The sequence below is a fragment of the Gopherus flavomarginatus genome, chromosome 11, assembly GCF_025201925.1.
Source record: "Gopherus flavomarginatus isolate rGopFla2 chromosome 11, rGopFla2.mat.asm, whole genome shotgun sequence".
Classification (NCBI taxonomy): Eukaryota; Metazoa; Chordata; order Testudines; family Testudinidae; genus Gopherus; species Gopherus flavomarginatus.
In genome coordinates this window covers 46,837,893-46,864,065 of record NC_066627.1, presented here as the reverse complement: position 1 = coordinate 46,864,065, position 26,173 = coordinate 46,837,893, and the positions used below count along the sequence as shown (strand labels likewise).

The following is a 26,173-nucleotide window of genomic DNA, read 5'->3' as shown; positions in this document are numbered from 1 at the left end:
AAAACCCTTTGTCTTACAACAAAAACATAGCCTTAATATAAACTGAACTGCTAGAATATCTTACGTTTACACAGCATCTTCCATCCAAAAAGGCTTTACAGACCATAGGCCACGTTCTGTCCTTGACTGTTGGAGTGAGGCTCCATGACGCAGTCAATCTTTCAAAGCAGAGTTCCCAGTCACTGATGACTGGTATAAATGCTCTGCTGTTCTCATTCTCAGCTTACAACGATGTCTTATATTGACCTAGAGAGAAATCTTCTAAGAGGATCAATCTGGGCAACTCCCCTGTTGATCATTACTTTCAGTGAACCTCCCCAAGTCAGACTCTGGCATAGAAGCAAAATCTCTATTTTAGAGCAAAAAATTGGCATTTGAAATGTTTAGTAAAACTCCAGAAGGGGTCACTCATGTGGTAGTTAGCTCGAGTTCACACTCCCATAGCAATTAAATGCAGAAGAGTGGCCATGAAAAAAAGGGACAAGATTCTTGCACAAAGTGATTTCCTTTCTACTGCAGTCCTTCTAGTCAAATACCCTGACATGCTCAGTAGAAGGGGAGGGCAGCCACAGCAGCACATATATAAACTGGTTTCTGGAGATACAGCTTTGAGCCATAAAGCAACAAAAACAAATTGTGCTGTACTCCCAGTTTGTGTGAACATGAGTACATTCTTGAGGGGAGGGGAGAGGGTTACATAATTGGATCAGCCACGTTAGCTCTGCTTAAGTGACATCCCTTCCTACTTTTAATTTAGGCATAGGAAAGTGAGGGCTGAGTTTCAAGAAGAAATCCAGGCAAGATCAGGCCTGTGTAGTAAGGAAACCCCAATACTCTGATTTTCATGGCCAGATGGAACCATCGTGATCATCTAGTCCAACCTCCTGCATAACACGGACCAGAGAATTTCACCTAGTGATTCCTGGAAAAAAAACCTCACCAATGAATTTGTGATTGAAGTACAGTGTATCTTCTAGAAAAAGACATCCAAGCTTGATTTAAAGCTTTCAAGTGATAGAGAATCCACCATGCCCCTTAAAGGGCTGCAATTTTCAATAGGGACTAGTGATTTTTGGTACCTCCATGTTGGCATGCCCAAATAAACACCTTAAATGGGCCTTATTTTTGGAAGTGACCAGCACTTCATTTAAGGTGTCAAGTTCAGCACCCAAATAAACCCTTATTCTCTTTTGAAAATCTTGGCCAATCTGTGCAACCATTTGCATTGTGGCTTTGTTCTTCGTGGGAGTGAATCTTCACTTCGTACCCTCTTTGTTTACCAAGAAGAAAATCCATGAACAGCTTTTTAGTCCACGAGTGCTCAGTCCAGCCCAAGTGTATAATAGAGAAGGGCTTGTCTACACAGGAAAGTTAATTTGGGCTAAGGTAGGGTGTGAATTGAAAGCACAACAGTGGTTCCAGGATAACTCCCTGCGTAGATAAGCTATTTGTTGCATACAGTTGGTAATGACTAAAGCCGTGTCTACACTAGCGAGCTTACAGCGCACAGCTGTACCAGTGCAGCTGCACCACTGTAAGATCACTCTTGTAGCTGCTCTACACTGACGGGAGAGAGCTCTCCCATCAACAGAATAAAACCATGAAAATAAAAACAGCGGCAGTAGCTACTTGGCAGGAGAAGCTTCTCCCACCAACTTAGCACGGTGCACACTGCCCCTTGTGCTGCCGAAACTTAGGTCGCTCAGGGGTGTATTTTTTCACACCCTGAGCAACATATGTTTTGCTGACATTAATGGCAGCATAGACATGGTTAACTGGCCTCTTCTATAAAGCACCTGTAAGCTGATTTTTGCTCTCTGATATATACACATAATGCCCAATAAGTCAATGGAATTTGCATGCACATGTACAAAGGAAGAATGAGAAGAGACACAAGGGATGTAAAATAAACCCAGCCTTGTAAAACGTGTGGCCGAGTTACTAAACAGACACAGGACTCCACTTAGTCAAGAAGAAGGAGATCACTAAGAACTGCCAGCTAAGTACCAGGAACACATTAGAAGGGGACCACACCGCTCTGACTGCCTCCTTCTGCTGGTCTGAGGGCCACTCCACTTTTTACGCCTTGTTCCACAGCACAGGGGAGCACAGAGGACTAGAAAAAAGCAGGAGTCCTGGGGAGTTTGTTTCTCTCTCTCTCAAGCAGCTATTTCTGGCTGGGAAAGCTGTTTTGACACCAAACAGGCTCATCTCAACAGCCAATTCAAACTGAGAGCAATTGTGAATTTGTCAGAAGCCAAACAATCCTGAAGGCAGAGCAAAGATTTGCACAGCCAAACCCAGAACTAGGGCAGGGGCATATGGAGGCAAGGGAGAGGGGGTGTGTATATAAAAATAGAATAGGACTGATGAATCTTATTTAGTTATCAAGGTTCACAGAAGAAAAAACATCAGCCAGTCAGAACCTGGCTCATTCTTAAAAGTACAGTAGTCTCTTCCACCACTTATGGAGGAGTAACTGGAGTTTGGTGGGAGAGCAGAACAGAGCTCTGCTCCAGTTCCCTCTGCTGTGGCTTCAGGCAAGTCACTCAGCATTTCTGCCTCAGTTTCCCCATCCATAGCCACCTGCTTAACAGAAGGTTGGAAGGCTAAGTTGCTTGTCATAAAGGGTGTGACACACAAGCCAAGTTTGGAACTCATGGTTGGCCCCTGGGTACAAAATGCTAAGCCAGATTCACATACCTCAGCACTGGGCCCTTTGATTTTGCTCACTTCTGGTCTCAACTGGACTATTACAGACCAGCTGCGGTCAGGGTGGGAGGAGTAAGAAAAAAAGAGGGGGAAGTCAGCTGATCCACAGTGGAGTCTCTCCCTCTCCTCACCCCAAAATAGAGGACTCTTCACTCACCAGTCAGACACAGTCTCTCTCACTCTCCCCCCCAGGAGCGCCGGCAGCCTTTTTGACGCCCTAGGCGGCAGAAGGTCCCACCCCCAAAATGATGCCCCCAACACAGGCGGTGGAAGGTCCCGCCCCCGAAATACCACCGACGACCGTGGCGGCTGGACATCCAGCTGCCGTAGTCGGCGCCCCCCAAATGTTAGTGTTCTAGGCGACTACCTATGTTGCCTAATGGGTTGCATCAGCCCTGCTCCCTGGTCCTGTCCCCTTCTTTTCTGCCATGCTGCACAAAGCAGGGAAGCAGCCAGCCAGGGCTCTCAATGAGAGGGAAGGAGGAAAAAAAAAAAAAAGAGAAGTAGCTTCTGGATTCTTCAAGGGCATCCCAAAAACAAGACTGCAGCAGAAAGAGTATTAGCCAGATTGTGTCCCACACCCGCAGCACCTTCCCTTCCACCGATACGAGCACTGAGCATGCTTTGGACTCTTGTTATCTGCAGTCAGTTCCATTTGTCCATAGACGCAATAGGGTAGAGCGGGGGGGGGGGGCCAACCTGAGCTGGAGAAGGAGCCAGAATTTACCAATGTACATTGCCAAAGAACCACAGTAATACCTCACCAGGCCCCCCATCAGCTCTCCCCCACCCCTGCTCCCAGTGCCTCCCACCCACCGGCAAACCCACTGGTCAGCGCCTCCCCCTCCCTCCCCGCACCTCCCAATCAGTTGTTGCATGGCCTGCAGGAGGCTTTGGGGGGGGGAGGGTGAGGGCACAGCAGGTTCAGGGGAGGGTGCGAGAAGGGATGGAGTGGGGGCAAGGCCTGTGGGAGAGCCAGGGGTTGAGCAGTGAGCACCCCCCGAGGACATTGGAAAATTGGTGCCTGTAGCTCCAGACCTGGTGTTGGTGCCTATACAAGGAGCCCCATATTAACTTCTGAAGAGCCACATGTGGCTCCAGAACCACAGGTTGGCCACCCCTGGGGTTCAGTAAGTTCAGGTCACAGCTCCTGAACTGTATTAAATCCATTTGCTGTTATCCAGGCAACAAGAAACTCAAGCCTGTTGCAAAGAGCAGGTCAAAGGTGCAAAGAAGCCTGGTCTTCATCGCTCCCCAGCTGGGAGCAGGGCTCACCTTCTCCATCCTGATGTAACGTCTGCATCCCAAACAGCAGGTGAAAACATCACCTAGTATAAACTAATCTCTCTCAGCTCCCCCACCTAGCTCTTTCCCTTTCACTCTTACACAAGCGCCTGGTGGCTTTGTTTTATACATGTTCCATCCCACATGCTCTCCAGCCCAATTCCCCTCATGCATTATTCCCCTCTCAGAAACAGCTGCCATCAGTCACGCTCACCTCACACACACCAAGCCAACCCAGACAAACCCTGTTCAGGATAAACTGATGCTGCAATGAGCATACCCTAAAGAGCTCCTTGGGACCCACTCACACCAGCAAAGCTCTAGATTTCTTGGCATCCTTTCTATTCTAAAGGCTCCTTCCCTGAGCACATTTGGGCTGGCAACAGTGAGAGAGCTGACTGAGCAAAGAGTGGTACAAGATGGGCGGCTTGGTGGTACGGGTTGTCACACATTTGATCCAAGTTCTCTTCCTTGCTGCTAAGAGCTAGAAAGATCTGACGGACCATTCTGCATAACAGAGTAGGAGCTCTGCTCATGGGAGATTAGTCACAAGCTGCAGTAAATCCATGGCCCCATATCTTGAACATCTCTGTAGAGGACCCAGATGCCACCAAACTGAATTCCCAGAGTAAATTAGATACTGATCTTGCAAGTAGATCCATGCAGATGCCCCCTTCTACCTGCACAGATACGATTGCAAGTTTGATGCCCAGAATGATGGTTTTAGTCCTTCCCGTAATATTTGAGCCCAATGTTTTTGGCCCTCAAGTGGCACAGGACATGGTGCATCTTTAAAACATCCCATTACTTGGGATGTTTACAACAAGGCTGGGCAAAGCGCTAGAAAAATATCTTGTTGAGAACAATCCTGCACTGCCCAGGGGATAGGCCATTCCTTAAAGGTCAAATTTCTGTGGTGAGCAATTTAAATTATGCAATTCAGCAAAAAGTCCAGCTGCTGTTTCGCTTCCCACTACAGTAGACCAGGGTTCAGTTCCCAAGACTTGGTCCCTCACCGCTTGAGCTCAAAGTATTTCAAAGGCAGCAAGCTTTGGCTTAGGGAGGGAAGGGGCCATCAAACAGCAATTCTTCCAGCTACAGAGTGTTCTTGGCAACTCCCAGGGCTAAGAAGGTGGTATCTAGAGACAAGGCAAGGTGAGGTCTGTGAGACGTACAATAACCAGGAGAAGTGGTTGACCCTCATTGTCTTTCTTCATATACTTTGATTACAAGCTCTTTGGGGCACACACTGTCTTTTTTGTTTGTTTGTTATATAGGGTCTAGTGTCTGGCACAATGGGACCTGATGCCATGCTTGGCATTGTAGGGTCTTAGCATAATACAAATAAACAACAAGGATAAGGCTGACACTCCAAGGACCCACTAGAGTAGGGTGCCTCCCCTCCTGACCCAACTAACAGATCCTAAAATTAGCTAGTGATATGAGTTCTGGATGTTTCACGTTGCTTAAGGAGAGCAAGCTCTCTATTCTCCTCCCAAACACAAATCTTGGAGCTTAATAAACAGCCTGTGCTCCTGGAGGGAGAGAGATGAGCAGGAATTTTTTCATTTAAAAACAAAACAATACAGGTGCCTGTGAAGTGATTATCCCCTTCATTTGCAGGCAGGGAAGGAAAGCATTGGCTCGTTCCTAAAGAGTTTTATCAGATACATCAATGGTTCTCAAACTTTTGTACTGGTGACCCCTTTCACAGAGCAAGCCTCTAAGTGAGACCCCCCCCAATAAATTAAAAACACTTTTTTATATGTTTAACACCATTATAAATGCTGGAGGCAAAGCAGGGTTTGGGGTGGAGGCTGACAGCTCATGAACCCCCCATGTAATAACCTCATGACCCTGAGGGGTCCCAACCCCCAGTTTGAGAATCCCTGAGATACACTAACGAAGATATAACAATAAATATCCCTGCATGTGACTGAATGTGGTGTCAGAATTGGGGCAGTTCAACACAGTGGGTAAAGCGACTGAGGAGCCTATGGTGATGTTTAGGAGACCGCACAAACCAGTAAGGGGTTCTGCCAGCTCCTGCCTTGTAACCATGAGGGACTTCGTGCTCTGCAACTGTGGCTCAGATCCCGAACCCCAGAAACCAGCCCACAAGCAGAAGGTCTCACCCTGGCTCTCACCAGCCCAGTTACTCTTTGCAGGGTGACACCTACAGCCTGGTTTCAGAAAAGACTTGGGCACTTTGCCACTTAACTCATTTTTGCAAATGGAACTTTGGGTAAAATTTTCAAAAGTGCCATTCTCAAAACTTACTAAAACTGATCCTGCCCAGATCAGAGACGCAGCAACTAAAATGATCAGCTAGAAACATGTACAGAAGACCAGAAACCTTGTGTTAGCAGCTCAATGTCACAACTCAGACTCCAAGGTTGACAAGGTGTCCTTCTCTCCAAGGTGTACTGAGCATAACAAGGGCTAACATTTGAAAAGCAAACAACGACTAAACAATGAAGAGGAAGCTGAACTCCCTTTCCTTCTCAGGTGCCCAAGTCCCTGGAACTGGTTGTTTTATTTAATGAGGGAAGTTTTTCCCTTCACTGAGGAAGTTTGGAAGGAGAGGACAGTAACAGCCCATGTTAAAAATCCAGGGGTGATTACAAAAAAGAAACTGATTTTTATAAAAGACAAGTCAGGAAATACCTTAGAAGAGACAGATTTTGGTCACTTGGAAACCCCAGAAGGAAGAAAAGCTCTGCACAGACATAATACTTTGAACCCACAAGAGCTGGGGGATGGGGACACACGCTAGATAGTTTGTAGCCACAAGCCCACTAATGGCTCTTTTAGCCTCTTCTTGCAGTTTCTTTCCATCCTTGTTTCTCTCTTCTCCCTCCCAACCCCCTGCAAACTGCATTTGCCACCTGATTAATATTTACAACCACTCACTTACATAGGCACATCAGGTCAGAGTTGAGTGACAGCAAAAGCTCCCTCCTTCCCCCCACCCCCAGCTGAGCTCCCCTACCTCAGCTGCTCTCCTGCAATCATCACCTCTGCTCTGTGATGTCTCTCGGTTGCTTTATTCTTCAGGCTGTTGCTAATACTCTCCATCCTGGCTCAGGCACACATCAGAGGTCGAAAGAGCTTAGCGGTGCTTGGCATGCAAGCATGTGTGTGCAAACAGCTGCCTCCCAGCTCCAGAGCTCTTTGACAGCTACAGCTGATGTCCCATTTACTTTCCTGCCTTTCTGTTTACAGTATGTGTGACTGCCAGAGTCCACTGATTAGCACTGCCCAGCTCCACTCCTCCTCAGCAGAGCTAGGGCACCTGGTATAGGCTGTTTGCAGCCTCTCTGGGAGAAGGTGGGAGGCAGGAAATTCAGGAGCACTCAGGGGACTGTTTCCAAGGATGATTTCCTCCCTTCTCCCCCTTGACTATGCTCAATCCTGGTTATGTAACAGGTAGGTGCAGGTACCTAATGTTTTTCTGCTGGAGCATGTCATTTGAAGGTGGAGCCTGCTGCAATCTGATCCTTACTTTGGCTTCCTCCCTTTCCCCGTGCAAACTGCCTTGGGATGAAAGAACCCCTTGTGCCGTACTTGGGGAAAGCCAGCTGGCTGCTCCAGGAGGCTCAGAGCCCTAGCACTGTTGCTGCCCTTGGCCTGCAGCTGCTTTAATAAACAACTCTCAGGTTGAGGAAAAAGGTGTGGTTTTCAATAGGTTGTGGAGTGTGTCTCTCTCCTGAAATCAGGGGGAAACTGCTCATTAAGGAGCTGGAACAAACTGAGCAAAATCAGAGGTGGGGCCTGCACAAAGGTAACTCACAGAGTTAAGCAGTTTGGGGTAAACAGAGTCTCCTTTCACCTGGTCTTCCCTCTTCCATCAGGGTTCGTGCCCAGGGGGATCCTCACCACTGCTAGAGCAGACTCGGGGTGGAGCCACGCACCTGTAGGCTTCCAGAGAAGCAGCTCCTGAAAGCCACAGGGACCTGTATTCCATAGGGGCTACATAGGAGTGGTGGAAGGCCCTTACATACACACACTGGCTTCCCCTGCCAGAACAAGCCCTCAGGCCCCAGGGATTTGGCACCATGCAGTGGGTACTTTGTGCCCAGCATACACACCATAACAATTAGAGGCCCCAGCTTGAGAATTAAAAAGGAATGTGAATTCTACAACTCCAGATGCCAGTAGGGCCTTTGCACTCTGCCGCCGGCAGGGGATGAAGTCAGTTGACTCTCACATGAAATACTGAAGCTGCTTTCCAAAGGCTTAGTGGGGCAGAGCCTGGAGCTGTGTATTAACACACACAGGCAAGCCACCCAAACAGGACAGGGAAAGATCTGCCTGCAGGGTGCCCCTGGACCTGGAAACAACGTGTGTTCTTATCTCATGGTAGCTCGCGCTTGATAACGAACGTGAGGTACAATCCTAGGGAAGTCAAGGCAGGGTGTAGTTTTCATATGCCTGAGGTGGAAGCAAAGACTCCAGTGGCAGTCTAGAGTTTACCACGACCTGCTCACTCATGTTAAACCTACAACAGCCTGTGATTTTACCTCACATGAGCTAACAAGAGGCAAGAACATCCCCTTTTTTCCTACTGAAGACGAGGCCAAAGACACTCTGGGCACGTCTATACTGCAGCCCCGGGGTGCAACTACAGCTCGAGTAGACGTTCCCAAGCTAGCTTTAATCTAGCTCTGGCCCTGGGACAATGAAACTGTGGCAGCGTGCCCTTCAGCGTGAGCTGGCCCTGCTGAAACACTGCTCTGGGGCCCAAACTAGCTAGATTCAAACTACTTCAGGTAAGTCTACCTGAGCTGGAATTTCTCCATGATTTCAGTCCAGACAACCCTCAGAGACCACATGCTTGGCCCATCCTCTATTACACCTGCTACAGGTATTGCAAAGGTCTCCAGCAACTTCAGACTATGCCAAGGTGTACAGGAATATAGCCAAGTCGCAGGTGCTCCAAGCTGGAGGCGCACTGCAAAAAGTGAAGGACTGTTGACACAGCATTCGGAACCACTCAGTTCCCACTTGTTTGTCATCTTTGAATTTTTTTTCTCCTGAAGTAAAGAGGATGAGATCTGTCTGCTCTGGGGGAGGCCCAGTTGTTCTCTAGGGATATGAAAGATCTCGTGATTTATCCTTGTGTCTTTGGCCAGTGTTTCCTCTCCCCCACCTGAACCTCCCTCACTGGCATGCTGTGCACCAGAGGTTGCTGCATTTCTGTGCTGTATTTACAATTTATGAAGCACTTTGGGGATTCTTCGGCATGAAAATGTCTATGTAAATATACCATTAAAGGCCCTATATTTCACTAACCTCTAGCCCACACATCCAGGAGGGCTGGGTCTGTTTAGATTGTCACAGTGATTTCTGAGGCACTGTGGTAATTTGGGGATAGGCTTAGAAGTCAGCATGCAGTGTCACTGACTGTTCTGGTCAGAGGCAGCCTGACACGGCATCTCTGCCTTTGTAACTGTGTGCACCTGGCTCTATGTACATCTTTCACCTACCATAACAGAGGTTTTGTCTGTAGCCTGGAGGCTGATCTGCCACGTGACTCCAGTGGAGAGACAAAGCCTCCAGCCAGCAATGTCTACCCCAACTTAACTCCAGTTCTTAGATCAAAACATCCCCCCTGGAACTTGCCAGTGCCATTCCTCCGGCAAGTTACAAGGGAACCTGAGGAGCTTCTTTGACCTGGTCACTGGGCATGTGGTCTCCTCTAGTGATTCCAGTGCCAGGCAGCCTGGGAGTAAAGGACCTGAACTCTGAACCACTGAAGTGACAGAGCAGTAGCCACCTCACAGACTACTGAGCACAGGATTTTATGGTAACCGTGTGGTTTCATTGTTGATTCAGCAGTTTGTATTTTTATTGGAAGGTGTACAGGAATAGAGCCAGAAATGACAGAACCATGTGTCAATAGGATCATGGTTACATAGAGATGGTCAGAGAAGATCAAAACATAGACCCTATGTCCAAAAACCCATTGTTGTTCCTCTCCCCTAACTCTGAAACAGCTCTCAAATCAATAGGGAGCTTTCGAGTTATAATTTGGCAGGTAAGATGTCTCAGGCTGTGGAACTCATTGATTTCCTATTATTCTATTACAAGTAACAACGATGAAAAAATTAATAGACTGCAGTAATTTCTCTTTCAATGACTTCTACTAAATCCATATGGGGGCCTGGAGTGTACCCTTAGGGCCAAAGTCAGCCTTGAGATAACCAGGTGCGGCCCCTGGACTTGGTCCTATATCTACTTTAGTAAATGCAATCCTCCTCCTATCTTAGCTAGAACTATTTAGTTCTGAATGCAGCTCAGTAGCCTAAAATAGGTCACTAGCCTAGAATCAAATCCCCTGAGTCCGAACAGGCACCACTCACATTTATAACAAAGAACTGCAGTAACACTTTGCCCCTTCAAATACTAAACTGGGTGAGCTCCTTCTTTGCAGGTCTTAGTAACTAAGGCACTGATCTTGCAAAGACACAACACTCATGCTTAATTTTGTGCACGAGAAGTCCTACTAAAGTTAAGCATGTGTTAGATTGCGGTCTAATTGGCAAGAAAAGTCAGCCCACAAAGGTCTGTCACTGCCCATGTCATTATATTTGCCTATGCTGTGACACCTGTTTTTGCCCTTTAACATCTGCTCCCAGGGAGGGACACCACCTCAGCTGCTGCTGGCCTTTCCCATCCTTACCGACATCTTTTCCCAGGGTTTGGGCAGACACAGAAGCAATGCTATTCACTCTGCAGAGGTCAGCAAAACAAGAACCAGGAAGTAGTTAATTAAAGTTGTTGTTGACACTGGCTATACATGCAATTATATTCCCTTCATCTCAATCAGGAGTGAAAAATATTGGCTGGCAGAAACAAGCAAAAACCAAGAGACTGATATAGAGAAAAAAAAATCTTGCAAAAGAAAATGTGGGGAGGATAGAACAGAGAGTGAGCCACACATCAGCTAGGGAGACTTTTTTGCTTCAATTAGAAGACTTATAAAGCTGAAGTAGTAATGAACCAGATGCCAGATTTAATTAGATCAGCTTAGGCAGCAGTTCACCATACAGGACCTGGGTAGCTAATATCCCCACCAGAGCACTAGCTCTGTGACATGAATGATTGAATGTTCTTCTTTGATGGAGAGTAAAGCCATCTGTCTGAACTAGCTCATTAAACTCAACCTCACCCCTTGCGCTGTTGCACTACAGACTGAAGTTTGTGGCTTAGGCCCATCACATTTGTATGATAGTTCTGGACCAGACCAGTGCTAGGTCCATCCCCTTCATGTGCCAGATCTCAAAATCATGATTACTTCGATTTCTAGAAGACCGTCATGAGGAGGAAGGAAGGAAATCTGACCAAAGGAGCCACTCTTGCTATCTTAGACTAAGTCCCACTATTTATCAAGATAGGTGGTCACCTTACTGCTAACTTCAATTCAGTTCTTCACTGCAAGAACTGAGCTTGGTGAAAGCTCCTTAGCTGAGGCAAGGTTAAGCAGCTGTAGTCCATTCACCCCTGGGCACAGCCAGTTGGTTTATGCTGTCTTTGATAGCTTTCTATGGGGGTTCTTAAATTATTGAGATGAGCCAAAAAAGAACTTCCCAGTCATTCTTAAACACAAGCTATTGATTTATTAATAAATAATAAACACATGTATTTATATGTTTAATTGATTTCTTGATGACAGACCAAGCAAGCAAAGTATGGCAGCTTCAGGAGTGGGATAGCCAGCAGGTTGATCATACATGATGAGGTCATAAGACCCATGAAGTTAGAAAGAGCAAAGTCCTATTGGAGCCTCTAGACCCAGATGCTCAAGGTGCTTAGGAGCCTAACTGACATTGATTTAAATGGGAGCTGAGTGCCTAAATACCTTTGAAGATCTGGGCCCTAGTTGATCCCCTTGGGCTTGTTCCCATCAAACTCTTCTCTGGTGTTCTGTGTAGCCTAATTTAAGATGTCCTCAGCCCTGCAGTTTCCACCACTTCCCTTTGGAGACTGTTCCCAAATCTCCTGCTCAGGAGATTCCTGGGTGATATCAGGCCAAATTAATCCTTGCTATAACTATACTGGTTTGAGTAGAATTACCCCAGGGATATATTTTAGCCTAGATTCATTTATTTTGCATAACTTCTGCTCAGCTCCTCATGGCACCTGCTAATGCTGCTTCTTGCTTGGCATTCACACTCTTCAGACAGCTGTAGATAGTTGTCACATTCCCCCACTAGCTTTAGCAAGTCATGCTATTATCCCTGTTTATGTTAACCTTTCCCCCATATTAATCCCACTAGATCATCAGTTGTGGTAGTGATTCTTCACCAAACATCTCCCTTCCGATACTGAGGTGCCCAGGAATGCAGCATTCCAAGTGTGGCTTCAACACAGTTCTACTGAAATAATTCTCCTCTCCCTTTGTTACAACTGACTACCCACACTAAGCAGCCCAGTTTTGCTGTCATATCACACAGCCAATTGTGTATCTCAACAATCCAGTCTGATGACAATGCATTGTATGCATGCTGAGAGGTTCAAAGAGAACGAGAATCCACCAGAGCCATCAGAACTTACTCTCTTTATTGCCCAGAGAGTCCACTCATTTATTTAAAATTAACATTGCAATAAACAGGTTGTTCTCTTTTTCCAGTAGCCTAAAACATTAGCAGAACGTGAGGAGGATACCACCACTAAGCTCCTTTATTCTCTTGTATACCCAATTGCTTAACAACCAATGGCTTCATCCAGTCCATAGAGGCAGCTGAGAGACTGAAGACAGTGCAAACCCACTGGGGATTTTGTATCCTTAACTCAAATGGAACTACACCAGGGATGGATTCAGACCTTTGAGAGTGAGGTGAGCACTTGTGCCCTGATCTGCAGATGTGGGTTTCCAACTTTCTAATTTCACAAAACCAAACACCCTTCCCCTGCCCTGCCCTGCCCTGCCTCCCTCCCTCCATAGCTCGCTCTTCCCCACCCTCATCCACTTTCACTGGGCTGGGGCCAGAGGTGAGGGGTTTGGAGTGCAGGAGGGGGCTCAGGGCTGGGGTAGAGGGTTGGGGTGCAAACTCTGGAATGAAGTTTGAGTGCAGGGGGACTCAGGGCTGGGTAGAGGTGCAGGAGGGGGTGTGGGCTCTAGGAGGGGGCTCAGAGCTGGAACAGGGGGTTGGGGTGCAGGATGCAATCTCTGGGATGGAGTTTGAGTGCAGGAGGGGGTTCTGACCTGGGGCACGGGGTTGGGATACAGGCTTCTGCTGGGCCGTACTTACCTTAGGTGGCTCCCAGTCGGTGGCACAGTTTGGCTAAGGCAGGCTCCCTGCTTGCCCTGGCTCTGCGCTGCTCCTGGAAGCAGCTAGCATGTCCCCGTGGCCCGTAGGTGAAGGGGTCAGGGACCTCTGTGCTGCCTGAGCCCACAGACACCGCCCCTACAGCTCCTATTGGCCATGATTCCCAGCCAATGGGAGCAGCGGGGCCAGCACGCACAGCTTCTCTGATCCCCCCCTTTAGGCTGGGCTGGCCTTGCAGTGGCAATGTAACTGCAGTTTTCATCCAGTGTCAGCTGGTGCTGTACACGCAGCCACAGCCCATGCAAACCCTACAAGGTGGCTTTTTCCACCTTTTGGCCCTCCTTAGTCTGGGCTAATCCCTCTGGGGCTCCTGTGGCACCTGGCATGAAACAGAACTGCTCATTTACATGGTTTTCTCCCCCCCACCCAACCAGCCCTGGGCTGTTCTGTGCCCACAGCCGCTGAGAATCCCCAGTACTACATCCCTTTCTTTCCGGCAGCATAACGCCTGAACCAAGGCGGCCTATGGCCTTCCTACACTGTATCTCTGTAATTCTCCGCTCACTGTGTGATATTGGTCCCCTTCTCTACCCAAGCCACAGAGGATATGGGTCTGCTACAGCCCCCTCCACCCACCCACCCACCCATTATAGAGGCTTGGGATTTAGCTCAAGCTGAAGAGAATCATGCTGCCAACTCTAGACATGCCTAGCTCCGTCCTTGGCACATCAGCCAGGCTGGTGCCCATCACACTTGCACCAGAGAAGTTCTTCCTTGGTTGACTATGGCTTTTGGAGCCTCAGGAGCCTGGCCCAGCAGCACACAGGGGCTGGGCAGAATTTAAATTTAGTTCATCTGCTCCTGGCTGGTTCACCTAAAGCTACTTTCCCTTAGCTACACTGAGCAGACGGAGCAACCGAGGAGGTGGTGGGGATTCTCCTACCCTGCAATCAGGGAGCCATGGAAGAAGGGACAGTAGCCTCAAGGTAAATGAAACTTTTTACTACACAACCGGGTTCTAGGGTGATCTTTGTCTGACCAATAGGACATGAGGATTTCGTTTATGCTCATGAAGGAGCAGTGGAAGTGTATCCAGTTGGCTGAATAAATCTAGAGTGGTTATACTGCTCCTGTCCAAGTCAAACAGTGGATGCAGTCTGGCCAGGCAAATAAGAGCAATGATCGACTGTTTGCATCAGAAGGGCCCTTTATATATTTATATTTTTACACACACACACACACACACACACACCCCATCCTGGCCTAACCTGTGTCCCAGTGACCACGCTGCATCCAAAACACAGGGACACACCAACTCTCCTTGTACACTTGGGCAGGTTCTGAGAAAAGCAGAAAACCCCCACCAGTGCCTTAGCATACCTTTAGCAGGGGCATCTTTGCACTTCCATTGTTGCTGGCAATAGCATGACATTTCAAGTCACCTGTGTGTGTTTAGGGCTGGTGAGGGACTCAGGGAAGAACTGGGTTTACTGTTAAACGACTGGAGCTGCAGCTCTGGTTAACAGAACATTGGGTGCTGACAGCATGGGACAGCTCAGATCTAGCCCCCACTTTAAGCCAGTGCCTCATTACATTAAACTCACCTTTCCTTGTGCTCAGCCTAAAGCCAAAGCTCATCAGGAGGGCCAGCTCTCATTGTCCAGTGACTTCCATTTTATGGTCATCTGATCTGGCCCCATCATCCTGTGCCAGATCATTGGCCCTACCCAGTGGCTTCGGTTTTTATTTTGCTAAACAATTACTGACAGCTAATTGACTCCCCACCCTCCCCATGACCAAAGTGCACCCTGCACTGCTGCTGCCAGTGCAAACCACAGGGCAGCTGGCTTTATGGTTCTGACCTCAGGCACTCACAAGCATGGCCTAAGACTGTGCACACCATCACAGTGCTAGCCAAGCCAGGGGACCTGCTCACCCATGGTTAGACGTTACAGTCCTCATCACCCCGTAACCAGTTACACCCTGACACAGTTCGCGCTCATTTACAATACAGCTATGATCCATTATTGTAACTATGCCCTCCTAGTGTGGTAGCGTAGAGCAGCCCTACGCTCCCACTTGCTTTTCCTCGGAGGTGCATTATTCTTCCCTCTAGAGCTTATGCCACTGGGGTATTGCTGATATTTTACCCATTAGATTTTGAACTTCTTCCAGAACAAACAAATTAAAGATGGAAAATATTTAGAGCAAAGCTTTAAGGCAGAGAGAGAATGTTTAGCTGCCATGGTAACCAGTTAAGGTACTGCAACACTTGCCAACCGATTTAAAAAAGATTATACAAGAGGAAAGGTTTATTGCGTCCCCAAATAGCCTTGTGTAAAGTGCCAAACATTAACATTCACTTAACCCACAGAAAACACTGAATTACTGATACTCGCCAATCAGTTCCTGCAGGGACCAAAGGGGGCACCATTACACAGCAGCTCAGCACAAGGGTGCCCTGATGCCTGGGAAGCTCACCCTAAGCTGCCTGTTGGAGGCGCTGCTACACCCAATGCAGGTGTCCTAACCACTCCCGCTCTCAAGATGACCTAGTAAGAGCCACTATCTTCTGCTTTTGGGGAGTGCTATCTTTCTGATGAGGAGTAAAGCTGAGTTCCTCACACTTTTGGTCATTAAGGACCAAGCTACCAACAAAGTCAGGAGTTTAGTTCCAGGTGCTGTTGCCTGCCTGATCTGCACAAACAAATCCCCAATCTGCATGTGCAGTCACAGTAACTGTCTGCCCAGTGAGGTACACACATTGTTATGTATCCACCTGGCCTTCTGCAAAATATAGCCCATTGGAGCCCATCGCCTTTTCCATCAAAATAAGTGTGTTAACACCATAAGCAATTGTGCCCTAAAGACACAGAACTACATTCTTTTTACCTCAAGGAAGCTCACTGCAGTTTCACCATCATCTTTAGTCCACACTCTGAAGTGTTGCATACTGTGGAAGGCACTGCTAAGCAGCTGTTAAGCTCCACTCCAGAGCTAGCTGCATTTTAGGGGTGAGTAACGTGATCCCTAGGTATACACCTCCCCCCCAACACACACTGATGCTTAATTAGCTATCAGATGAAACATACTATGCAACTTATTGTGCAGTCCTTGGATATGATGAATATGCATACACCAGCGCAGAGTCGTTTCATCTAAGTTTCCTCTCCAGAGGATTTAACATATCTGAAATTTTTCATTTCAGAGGATTAGTAACCAAATTAACTCATTAGAAATACAGAAGGGACAGAGGAGCCCAGGGGTAAAACTGGATGTCTTATTTTGCAGCTCACTGTGAGGGGGGGGAGGAAGAGGGGGAAATCAATCTAAGATACGCAACTTCAGCTACGAGAATAGCGTAGCTGAAGTCAACGCATCTTAGATCAAATTAAAATTACTTCCTTCGCATCCTCGCAGTGCTGGATTGACAGCCGTGACTTCCGCCTCTCGCAGTGCTGGAGTTCGCTCTCCCACTGACTGCTGATCAGGGATTGATTTATCGTGTCTACACTACACGTGATAAATCAATCCTCAATAGATCGATCACTACCCGCCAATCTGGCGGGTAGTGTAGACGTACCCTTGGTATTTAATTATTTCCATGCTCCCAACTAGAACATGCAATGGCACTTGCCTGATGCCAGAAATGATTGTTCATTACTGTTGTTGCAGCTGGGTGGGTCCCAGGCTACTAGACACAAGATAGGTGAGATAAGTCCAATAAAAGATGACTTCTGTTGGTGAAAGAGAGAGAAGTTGGTCCAATAAAACATACCTCAGCCTCATAAGAACGGCCGTACTGGGTCAGACCAAAGATCCATCCAGCCCAGTATCCTGTCTGCTGACAGTGGCCAATGGCAGGTGCCCCAGAGGGAGTGAACCTAACAGGCAATGATCAAGTGATCTCTCCTGCCATCCATCTCCACCCTCTGACAAACAGAAGCTAGGGACACCATTCCTTACCCATCCTGGCTAATAGCCATTAATGGACTTAACCTCCATGTGTGTCTCATTTTTCCACTGATATTTGTTCAAATCAGCAAAAACTTAGGGATTCTACTAATTCTACAGCTAATATTGGCTTTAAACTGATTTTAGGGACTGTGTTTCCAACAAGTGTGTAAGAGAGAGAGTCTGCCCTTGTCCAGGTTTATACTTTGCTACATAGCTATGAGCCCGCTGGGGCCAGTTGCAGGTTAGCTCATTGCTTTCTGCAATGCAAGTGCAAAACAAACGTAAGATGGAGGGTAGTACACATCAGAGGGCAAAATCCTCAGCAAGGTTGGAGGACTGCTCCCTGCAGCTGAAGGGTGCAAAGGTGGCTGTGTGTTCCAGCACCGGGGCCACTCCACTTAAGAACACCCCTTGCCCGAGGGAATGCTGCTCGGGCCAGCTAAGCCAGATTTCAGACAGTTTTGCACTGGGAAAGTGTTCTAAAAGTGCCCAATGCTCTAGGAGAATTTGGTCCACCCTTTGTTTCTATCTTGGGAGCCTATAGAGACAGAACAGCAGGTGTATCAAATGCTAGGGAGTGTTATTACATAGTGCTGGCAGAAAATGAACATGCTATTCAACAACTTCTCATTAACCAGTTACAAATCTAAGACTGGAACGTTCACATCCTTGATCGTTCTACCTTTTATTCCAGAAAATACCATAGATATGGGACCCTACTGAGGTCAATGGTGCAACACCGGTATAACCAGAGGAAACTAGCTCACTATATATTGTTTTTTCCAAATGAGCAACCCTGAGCATATAAGTATCATGAATCAAGCCCCTTGAAATCATAAGAACAATTTACAAAAAAGATAGATTTGTAGGGAGAGGGAGCTTTTATTTGCTTTCTGGGTTTTGAGTCTTTAGGGGACATGTTTTCAAGTGTTTTCCTCCAGAAACATTAGGGCTAGAAATTTACTTATTTTTTCAAATGAAAGTTGAGATTCTCTCATCACATGACTCCAGAAGCTGGAGCTTGAAACAAAGCAAATATTACGAGACTTGTGATAAGAATCATGTGTGCAACTGAAAAAAAAACAAACTTGTGTAAGAGAAACCATCTAAGAGCTATGTCTTCTTCGTTCCCCTTTTCCTCACCATTCTTGGTGGGTGTGGGGGGGGGGAAGGGCAGGGCAAAGTTATTCCAAGCCTTCTCCCTCCCTCCCTCCAACAGTCCTCAGGTTAAAAAAAAACCCTAATCAAGGCTGTAGTGTCATGTCAGTCTAAATGGATCTGGTTCCCTATGGAGACACTACAGAGTGACAGGAAGTGCTCCTACCCCTATCATGTCACTATCAGAATTAGCTGTCACACCTCTAACTGGATTTCAATACCACTTTGCTCTGTGCTCTTATCACCTCCTTTTAAGTCATGCTTAGTGAGCTATGCCAAGGAAACACATTGCATTCGCTACTTGCTATTCCAGCAAAAACAGAAAAGAGTGTGGATGAGAAAAGCAGTGTGGAATCTAGCATAACAAGGTTACCTTTTATTTTTATTTTAAATATGTCAATATTTTCCTGTCTGAGTACCCTGGAATAAAGGTTGTTGTACAATGGTTTTACATGGCAGACTTGAGTATTTTCTAGCAATTTTAAAATATTTGTTTACTAGGAAATGGGAACTGCCCCCCTTTAAAAAAAAAGGGGGGGCAGGGTACTCGATAAGCAAATACACATATTTGTTTTATGAATCCTGCCTGTAAGTCCAGAGCAGGGAAGATGGAGCCTGTAGAAAGCTGCTTAAGAAAGGTCAGAACTCAAGGGATAATAAAGTTCTCTAAGAAAGCAAAGTCTCATCCTTAAGCATGTAACACTAGAGAGTGAATGTGGTGTTTATGAAAATGACTTGGCTTGACCCAGGCATAAGGGAGACAGATGATAGAGAGATCACTGAGCGAAGAAGGATGAAAGGTCCCTCACCCACAGGCCTGAGCATGCTATCTCTGCAGCACACTCCACTCCTGCTTCCCTAATGAGAAAGATAAAAAACCCACTGCTCCCGCAGAGCACCATATAACTCCTGGGCAGTTTCTCCCATCCCTCTTTGGAAATATACAATCTCCCTGCGGCGCGTACGATGCAGATTAGTTATACTGCTTCTACAGGAAAGGGGCTAACTGCAGAAGAGGAAGATTGCCCCATCTATGATTATGATGAAACACGCTGCATATGCAGAGATAGACAATCATGGCATAAATGGAAGGATGGGGAGAAAACCACAGGCTCCTCCTTGAGTATTATATATTATGTATATTACAGTTGTGCCTGGCAGCCCAAGGCCAGGGCTGTTATGCGAGGCACCGTACAAGGGCACAGACGGTCGCTGCTCAGAAAAGCTGACAAACTAAATAGGCAGGCCAAAGGGTTGCAGGGGAAAGAGACCCAGAGAGGTCAAGTGATTTGTCCAAGGTCTCACAGCTGGTGAATCGCAGAGTCAGGAAAATAATTCAAGGCTCCTGATTCCCAGTCCTGTGCCCTATCTAATAGCTTACTCTGCCTCTCAATCATTGGAATATTTCATAAACGCGCAGTAGCTGATTCTGGAACCCCGGGGGATGGAAGGCCTCACAAACTTTAGATGCATAATGAATAATCCCTCAGCTTCTGTACTCGACCCCCACTCTTCCACAGTGCAGTGAGAATGCACTAATTATGTTATAATTAACATTGCACTTAACTTGCCAGAAACTGCTCCTTCTGCTGTGTTCTGTGTGATCCTACCCAGACCTACTTTAAAACATTTGCTCTGTGAGCAATTGCTGGAACAGACATGAACAGAGCCTCTGATTAACGGCATTGGTTCACGCATTGGGTGTTGCTAAGACACAATACAAGCCCTAGGAACACCACCCTCCTTTCTGACCCCTACTACCTTCCCATTACAAAGAAAAGAGTTTGTGTTTGTCTAAAGGCTGAGGACCAGGTTGACGAGATGAGGGTTAACTCTACTGGATGGAATCAGACTAAAGCCAGCACTTTAAACGGGCTTCATCCAGTAAGACGCAGCAGCTCAGCCAGAGGAACAGAAGTCCCAAAAATCACAGGCATGGCCACTCACTGTGTCTGCTACAGAAGCAACAACATCAAAGTCCAAGCATAACGTTAGGGTAAAAGTCGGACACAGAAGAGGGGCAAGGAACAGAGGGTGTGGTGGGAAGATGAGGGAGCAAGGATATGAACAAGGCTGCTAGCATTGTGTCTAATTTCTAGTTTCTACAGCCTTTAAACTGGGTTTGTTTAATTGCAACAGGTAGTAAAATAACCCCCTCTGGCGGCCATGAAGAAAATTGGAACTGCTGCTGATCATGCTTACGGACCTGACCTTGTCATTATCCTAGAGCAGGAGCTCCCAAGTTTTATTTACAGGTTTATAGAGCGCTCAACACAGCAGGGCCTCTTGATTTCAACCTCTAGGTGCTACTACAGTACAAACAACAGGGTCTGCAGTGTGATGAAAGCAAAGGTAGTCAGAGACTACAGATTAGATGAATGCACAACAATGGGGAGTTTACACTTTCAAGGTTCTTCATCCTCTTTCAAGTCATTTTCATACTCCCTTGTTCACGGAGGATGTTCGTTTGCACTGTCACTGGTATCAGGGATTGCAATGTGGTGTTTGTAGCTTTATTTATGTTGGGTTTTTTGCCAAAAAAAGTTCCTCCCTTTATAGTCAGTTCTTCCCCAGCAGCGGTAGCACTGGTTAGTTACAGTGCTAGGGTAGACAAGGCCCCATGTAACCAACTGTATTTTAACCACCATGTTATCTAGACCTGCCATAAGCAGAGCTGGACAATGATGCACGTATGAGATATCACAGATAAGTTAGAGTGTTAAGATACCATATTATTCATATGTGCGCTAGCCTAACTCTGCTCCCACTAAAACCACTGGTCAAACTCATATTGACTTCAATAAGAGCAGAATTAGGTTAATGATGAGTGCTTATGAAAATCCCTCAGGACTAGAACTGTGAGTTCGATACAGTTTGTTACACGTTTGTAGTATTGGTGTGATGACTAATTGCTAATGTCAATAAAAATGTGTATTGTAAAGATACACATTAGTTTTAAGTAGCAGCCACTCACTTTAGAACTATCTGAGTTTTTATATGCAGTCACAAATGCTGGAAGGTTTCTAGGAGAATGAAGACCTGATTCTGAGCCTGATCTTAACCAGGACTTCCTTGGTCCAGGTACAACTGAGATAGACAGACAGTGGGACATAAATTGCAGGTTTGAGCATTCCTTTAAAACATCTGGCCTTCAGGATATAGGGCAGTAAAGTGAAAACCTGATGGAGAATTACAAAACGTTAGCCATTAACACTTGTATTCAGCCCACATCTGATTTCATTTCACAAAGACAAGCCTAAGCCATTCTGCATTTCTTGGCAGAAGGTGACTTATCTATTGTGTGATACAACAGCCTCAGAACCTCTTCTGCTCGGCAGAGCTTGAAGGGAAAGACAAAGGCAGATTTACAAACTGTGGGAGGCTGATAGCATTGTGTTTGCTTGCCTGAGCAGGAAACAGGAAGCTCAGCGAGATACAGCACAACCTCACTCCGTAATCCCCAGTCTGGGAGAATCAGTCCATCACTTCCCAATAGCTCACCACACTTCAAGTCTCCAAGTGGAGTCCAGCACAGGCACTCTTTGATTTTCACTTCATGCTCACTGGTTTTTCAGTTAGTTTATATGCCAGCCTGCTCTGGCATGGTCTTAGTGAAATTCAGAGCCCAGAGGGGAGGATCCCAAAAAAATACAAGGTGCATTTTTCTTAAGACTCCATATCAGCAAACTGCTTAGAAGAGATTCTTTCCTTTCCCACGGCTCTGATGTCTTGATGAGGTACCAGTACCACTGTGCTGAGATGGCCCATTAGACACCGGACAGGTGGCACCACATAATATAAGCAAGCGTCTCTGGAGCTCCTTGCAAGTTACCTCTTTTAAAGGTTTGAAAGCATCAATGATAATCATAGCTAAGCTTTGAATTTTACTTTCTCCAAACAGAAACTAATCAGACCCCATTTATTTGCTCCTCTGGATTTCTAACAAGTCTTCTCATTATGGCTACCTCCCAGCAGACTTGCTTCAAAGACAAGCCCAGTTAATCCTGTCTAGGTTCTTACACTGCCCTAAGCACTCTGGTATCTGTGTACTAAGCCTGTGCAGTTTGGGGAAAGCAATGGAGGCCAGCCAGCTCATGGATCACTGGCAAGCACCTCTCAGAGGCCAAGGCTCATTTTAATAAAGTATCATTAATGCAGTTATAGCATGTGTGCAAAGAACCCCAAATGTACAGTCAATGGCTTTTGGCATTATCTGCCATTTATTCAGCATGCCCAACTGCCTAATGTCGAAAGCCTCAGAATGCACAAACCGTAGATGCTTTTGAAATCCTTAAAATCAAATGGTTGGTGAACCACTAGGTGGTGCTATTCAATCCACCTCTGTTGTGAATGGTGCTCCCTGCTCAGCTCTTACTGTGTGTGTAAGTTCCTTGGACATTCCAAATACATGGTGCAACCTGTTAAGCCTTTCCATGGTGCTTTTGTATGCTGCTGAGTGGTTGGTCTTCGAAGCTGATGGTCAAATAGATTCCCTGCTCACTTTACTCAGAGGAATCCTAGCTAAGGCCTTGTCTACACTAATGTAATTTGGTAGGCAACTGTGTAGCAGTACTCAAATGGCGACAGGAGACAAACCTTAAATCAAATGGCCCGAGTCAAATGGACCCATGGCACAGGTGACACTTAGTCCAGCACAAGTTCAATTACCAAGTTTGCTTCCCTCGTGTAGACACAGCCCTCTAGGTCAATAAAACTACTTGTGTGAACAAGGCAAGAAGGATTCAGTCCTGACTGATCAAAAAGAGGTAACATTTAAAGATCTGTACATTTTTAGGGGTCAGTCTCAGACCATTTATGAACTCTCCTGAAGAGGCAAGATTCACATAATGTATAAAATCAAACCCAGTTCAGGTATTCATCACATCCATGATTCTCTGAAATCCTGCATTAACCAAATAGCGGATTTCATAGAAGCAAACGTTCTATGTTATTTCTATGGCAGATGCTCCTGCGGCCTGGTTAGTGAGATCGCTGAGCACATAAATCTGTGCTTAACTCACTGTTCATTTCTACTTAATAGTTCACCTTTAAATAAAGGACTGAGACCACATGTGAAATGTTCTCCAAAACTGGTCCTAAAACAAATAAACTTTAAAAAGGAGGATTTAGTGTTGGAGGTCTTGCATCAAATTTATGGTTAAACATGAATCTTTATATGATAGCTGCTCCCCTCCCCCTTGACACTCCATCCCAATTTCCTCCCTCCTTTACCACCATCTTTAAACCCAGCCACTGCCCAGGTGAGCTCATGTTACAGTCACTAACCTCCAGTCAAGAATGTGTGATCCCAACTACACAAGGACATAAATGACACCACTTAGCTGCCCTAGGATTCCATGTGAGGGGATGAGGTATGTATGCCACTATGCTGTTCCCCATTTTCATATTGATACTGTAGTAAAAGATACCATCCTTCTTAGGATGCTATCCTATCTTTAGATTACCCCCACAATATCTGTTTCTTTGAGTAACAATCCACTTCACTTTGTTAGCAAGACCACCTCTATTAAACAACCTATTTTGTATATCCTGTAAGTGATCATTTAAATCAGGTTTCACTGTACTGAAGACAAAAAGAGAGGCCCACACAGAGGGGATGGTATTTCCTAGGCTTTTAAAATTAAGTGTAGTCCCTTCAGGAGATTGACACCGCTCTATTCCATTACTCTTTGCTTTATTGTAATGCTCTTGTAAAAGAGGACACTGCAGCTTAAGTCCAGTACCACTCCATAGAACATATTGTTCACTGAAATTGCCATTCCTGTTAACGTCACATAACACATAAGGAAAATTAAAGATACAGTACCCCCGCATTTACCAAACTTCTGCTGGCACAAAAATGGCTCCAGAAGTGGTCACTGTAGGCCATTACAATCCAACACTCTAGTAATGGGCATTAGATTCCACTTCTTGACTTCTATTTCAGCTCTAGATTGCACAAACCCTCCTTGGCCAGGGATTTTAAAATCAGATCACTTACAAAGGCAACATGGATACTGACATACTTTTGTTGATTGCTATTTTGACCTCAAGAAGGGGCACTGCATCTTTAAATCTTATTTCCTGGATCAGAATACAAAGGAGGTTTCACTCATACTTGTTAAATTATTGCACAGATTATTACACTGAAATACATTATTTACCTGTGGAATGTTACAATGTTTGGAGCGGGAAAAAAGCAGCAGCATTATCGTATAGATCAAGAATTAAGGAGAGCTGGACAAAGATTTCTTGAAATTTAGTAACCAGTGACAGGCTTCAAGACAAAATGAAAGCAACATTTCAAAATCTTAAATGCTAGAAGCAAAAGATCCAGTTTCTGGTTTGGGAACACCAAGAATTAAGATGTTTTGCTCCTTTGCAAACAGCACTGAGTTTGAATGCCCTAGAAGTTCTGTGCTGTAAATATGCCATTGATGAGATCCATCAGTTTAAATGAAATGGAGACTGAAACACTGGAAAGGCTAACCTGGGAGATGCACTATCAGATAGAAAACTTCCCCAATCACCATTTCCCTAGTGTCCATCTCCCCTTCATTTAAAAAAAAAAAATTCATGCTAGTGAAAGGTGCAAGACAGTTCTGAAAACAGAAGTCCTGCTTATCCACAAAATAGGCACAGCATACTGGGGCACTACAGGCCTGCATACCCTGGGAATGTGTCTCAAACTCAGAGCTGGGCTACATCTACGCAGCTGAGGTGCCACCATTCAGTTACTGGTACGTCTCACGAATACAACAGTGCCAGCTGTGAGGGTGTTTTCTAGGATAAGAAAACATTTCCACTGAGAACTGGGCTTTGATACTGCCCTCCTCTGACTGAACAGCTTTCAAATGGCTGCTAATAAACTAAAACCAAAGAGAATAAATATTGGCCAAAGGAAATGCCCTAGTTTCATCCTCCTCTCACCTCTACTCAAAGACATGCTACACCATCTGGATTTCGATGAGCAAACAATTCATTTTTGATTCAGTGGTGCTAAAATGAATGGGAAATGCATGCACTTGGATTGAGCAACAGGCCCAGTTTTACTGTTCCATCCGTATCTTCCATCACAATGCTTCTTTTTAACCACCCTACAATATCACTCTGGAAGCATAAGGGTACGTTAAGTCTCCCCACAACAGTGCAAAGGAGGAAGCTATTCCTTCACTGTCTCCTGGACTGGAAGAAGACCACCGTTACGAAGTTCTACTCAGTCAGGGCTCTGATTTTCACTATGTTCAAGTATAGACCTAAAAACTATGTTGAGCCAATCTTAGCTGCAAGTGTGATGTAAACAATTCCCTATTAGGCAAACCACAAAAGTGGGGAGAATAGGGACAATAGTATATGCACATCAAATTATTTAGATAGATCGCTCAACCTATTACAGAAAGCTATTTCAGGAAGCTGGTGAAAAGAGACAGTAATAAAATAGAACACAGGAAGCTGAATCAGCTTCACATCATTTTAGACAAACAACTTCAGAAGTCAGGCAACCCAGCTAATCAGGTGCATTTTGCTGTCACGACTACTGCAATACTTCACAAAAGATAATTGCTAGTCAAGGACTGGGCAATACCACTTCACATACAAATTACATAGCATGGCCTTCAAAGTACATGCATTAGTTTCAAACTGGGCAGCAGACAAGTGAAAGGAAGAGCAAGTAACAGAAGTGTATGCATAAAATACAAGAATTGTTACATGTTTAACATGCAGTCAAGCCATGACAACAAGATCTCTGAATCGGAAGAAGAAATTCCAGTAAAACCACTCATATG

At 45.8% G+C, this 26,173-nt stretch overlaps 1 protein-coding gene across 1 annotated transcript in view; it reads right to left on the bottom strand.

Moving 5' to 3' along the window:
• LOC127031621 (DEP domain-containing mTOR-interacting protein-like) overlaps nt 1-7,431 on the bottom strand; it is a 37,737-nt gene extending 30,306 nt beyond the window's left edge. The window contains exon 1 of the mRNA XM_050918696.1: nt 6,989-7,431. Coding sequence (XP_050774653.1) covers nt 6,989-7,074 — 86 coding nt within the window. The 5' untranslated portion in view covers nt 7,075-7,431. The remainder of the gene's footprint in view (nt 1-6,988) is intronic.
• Between the last annotated feature and the right edge of the window lie 18,742 nt (nt 7,432-26,173).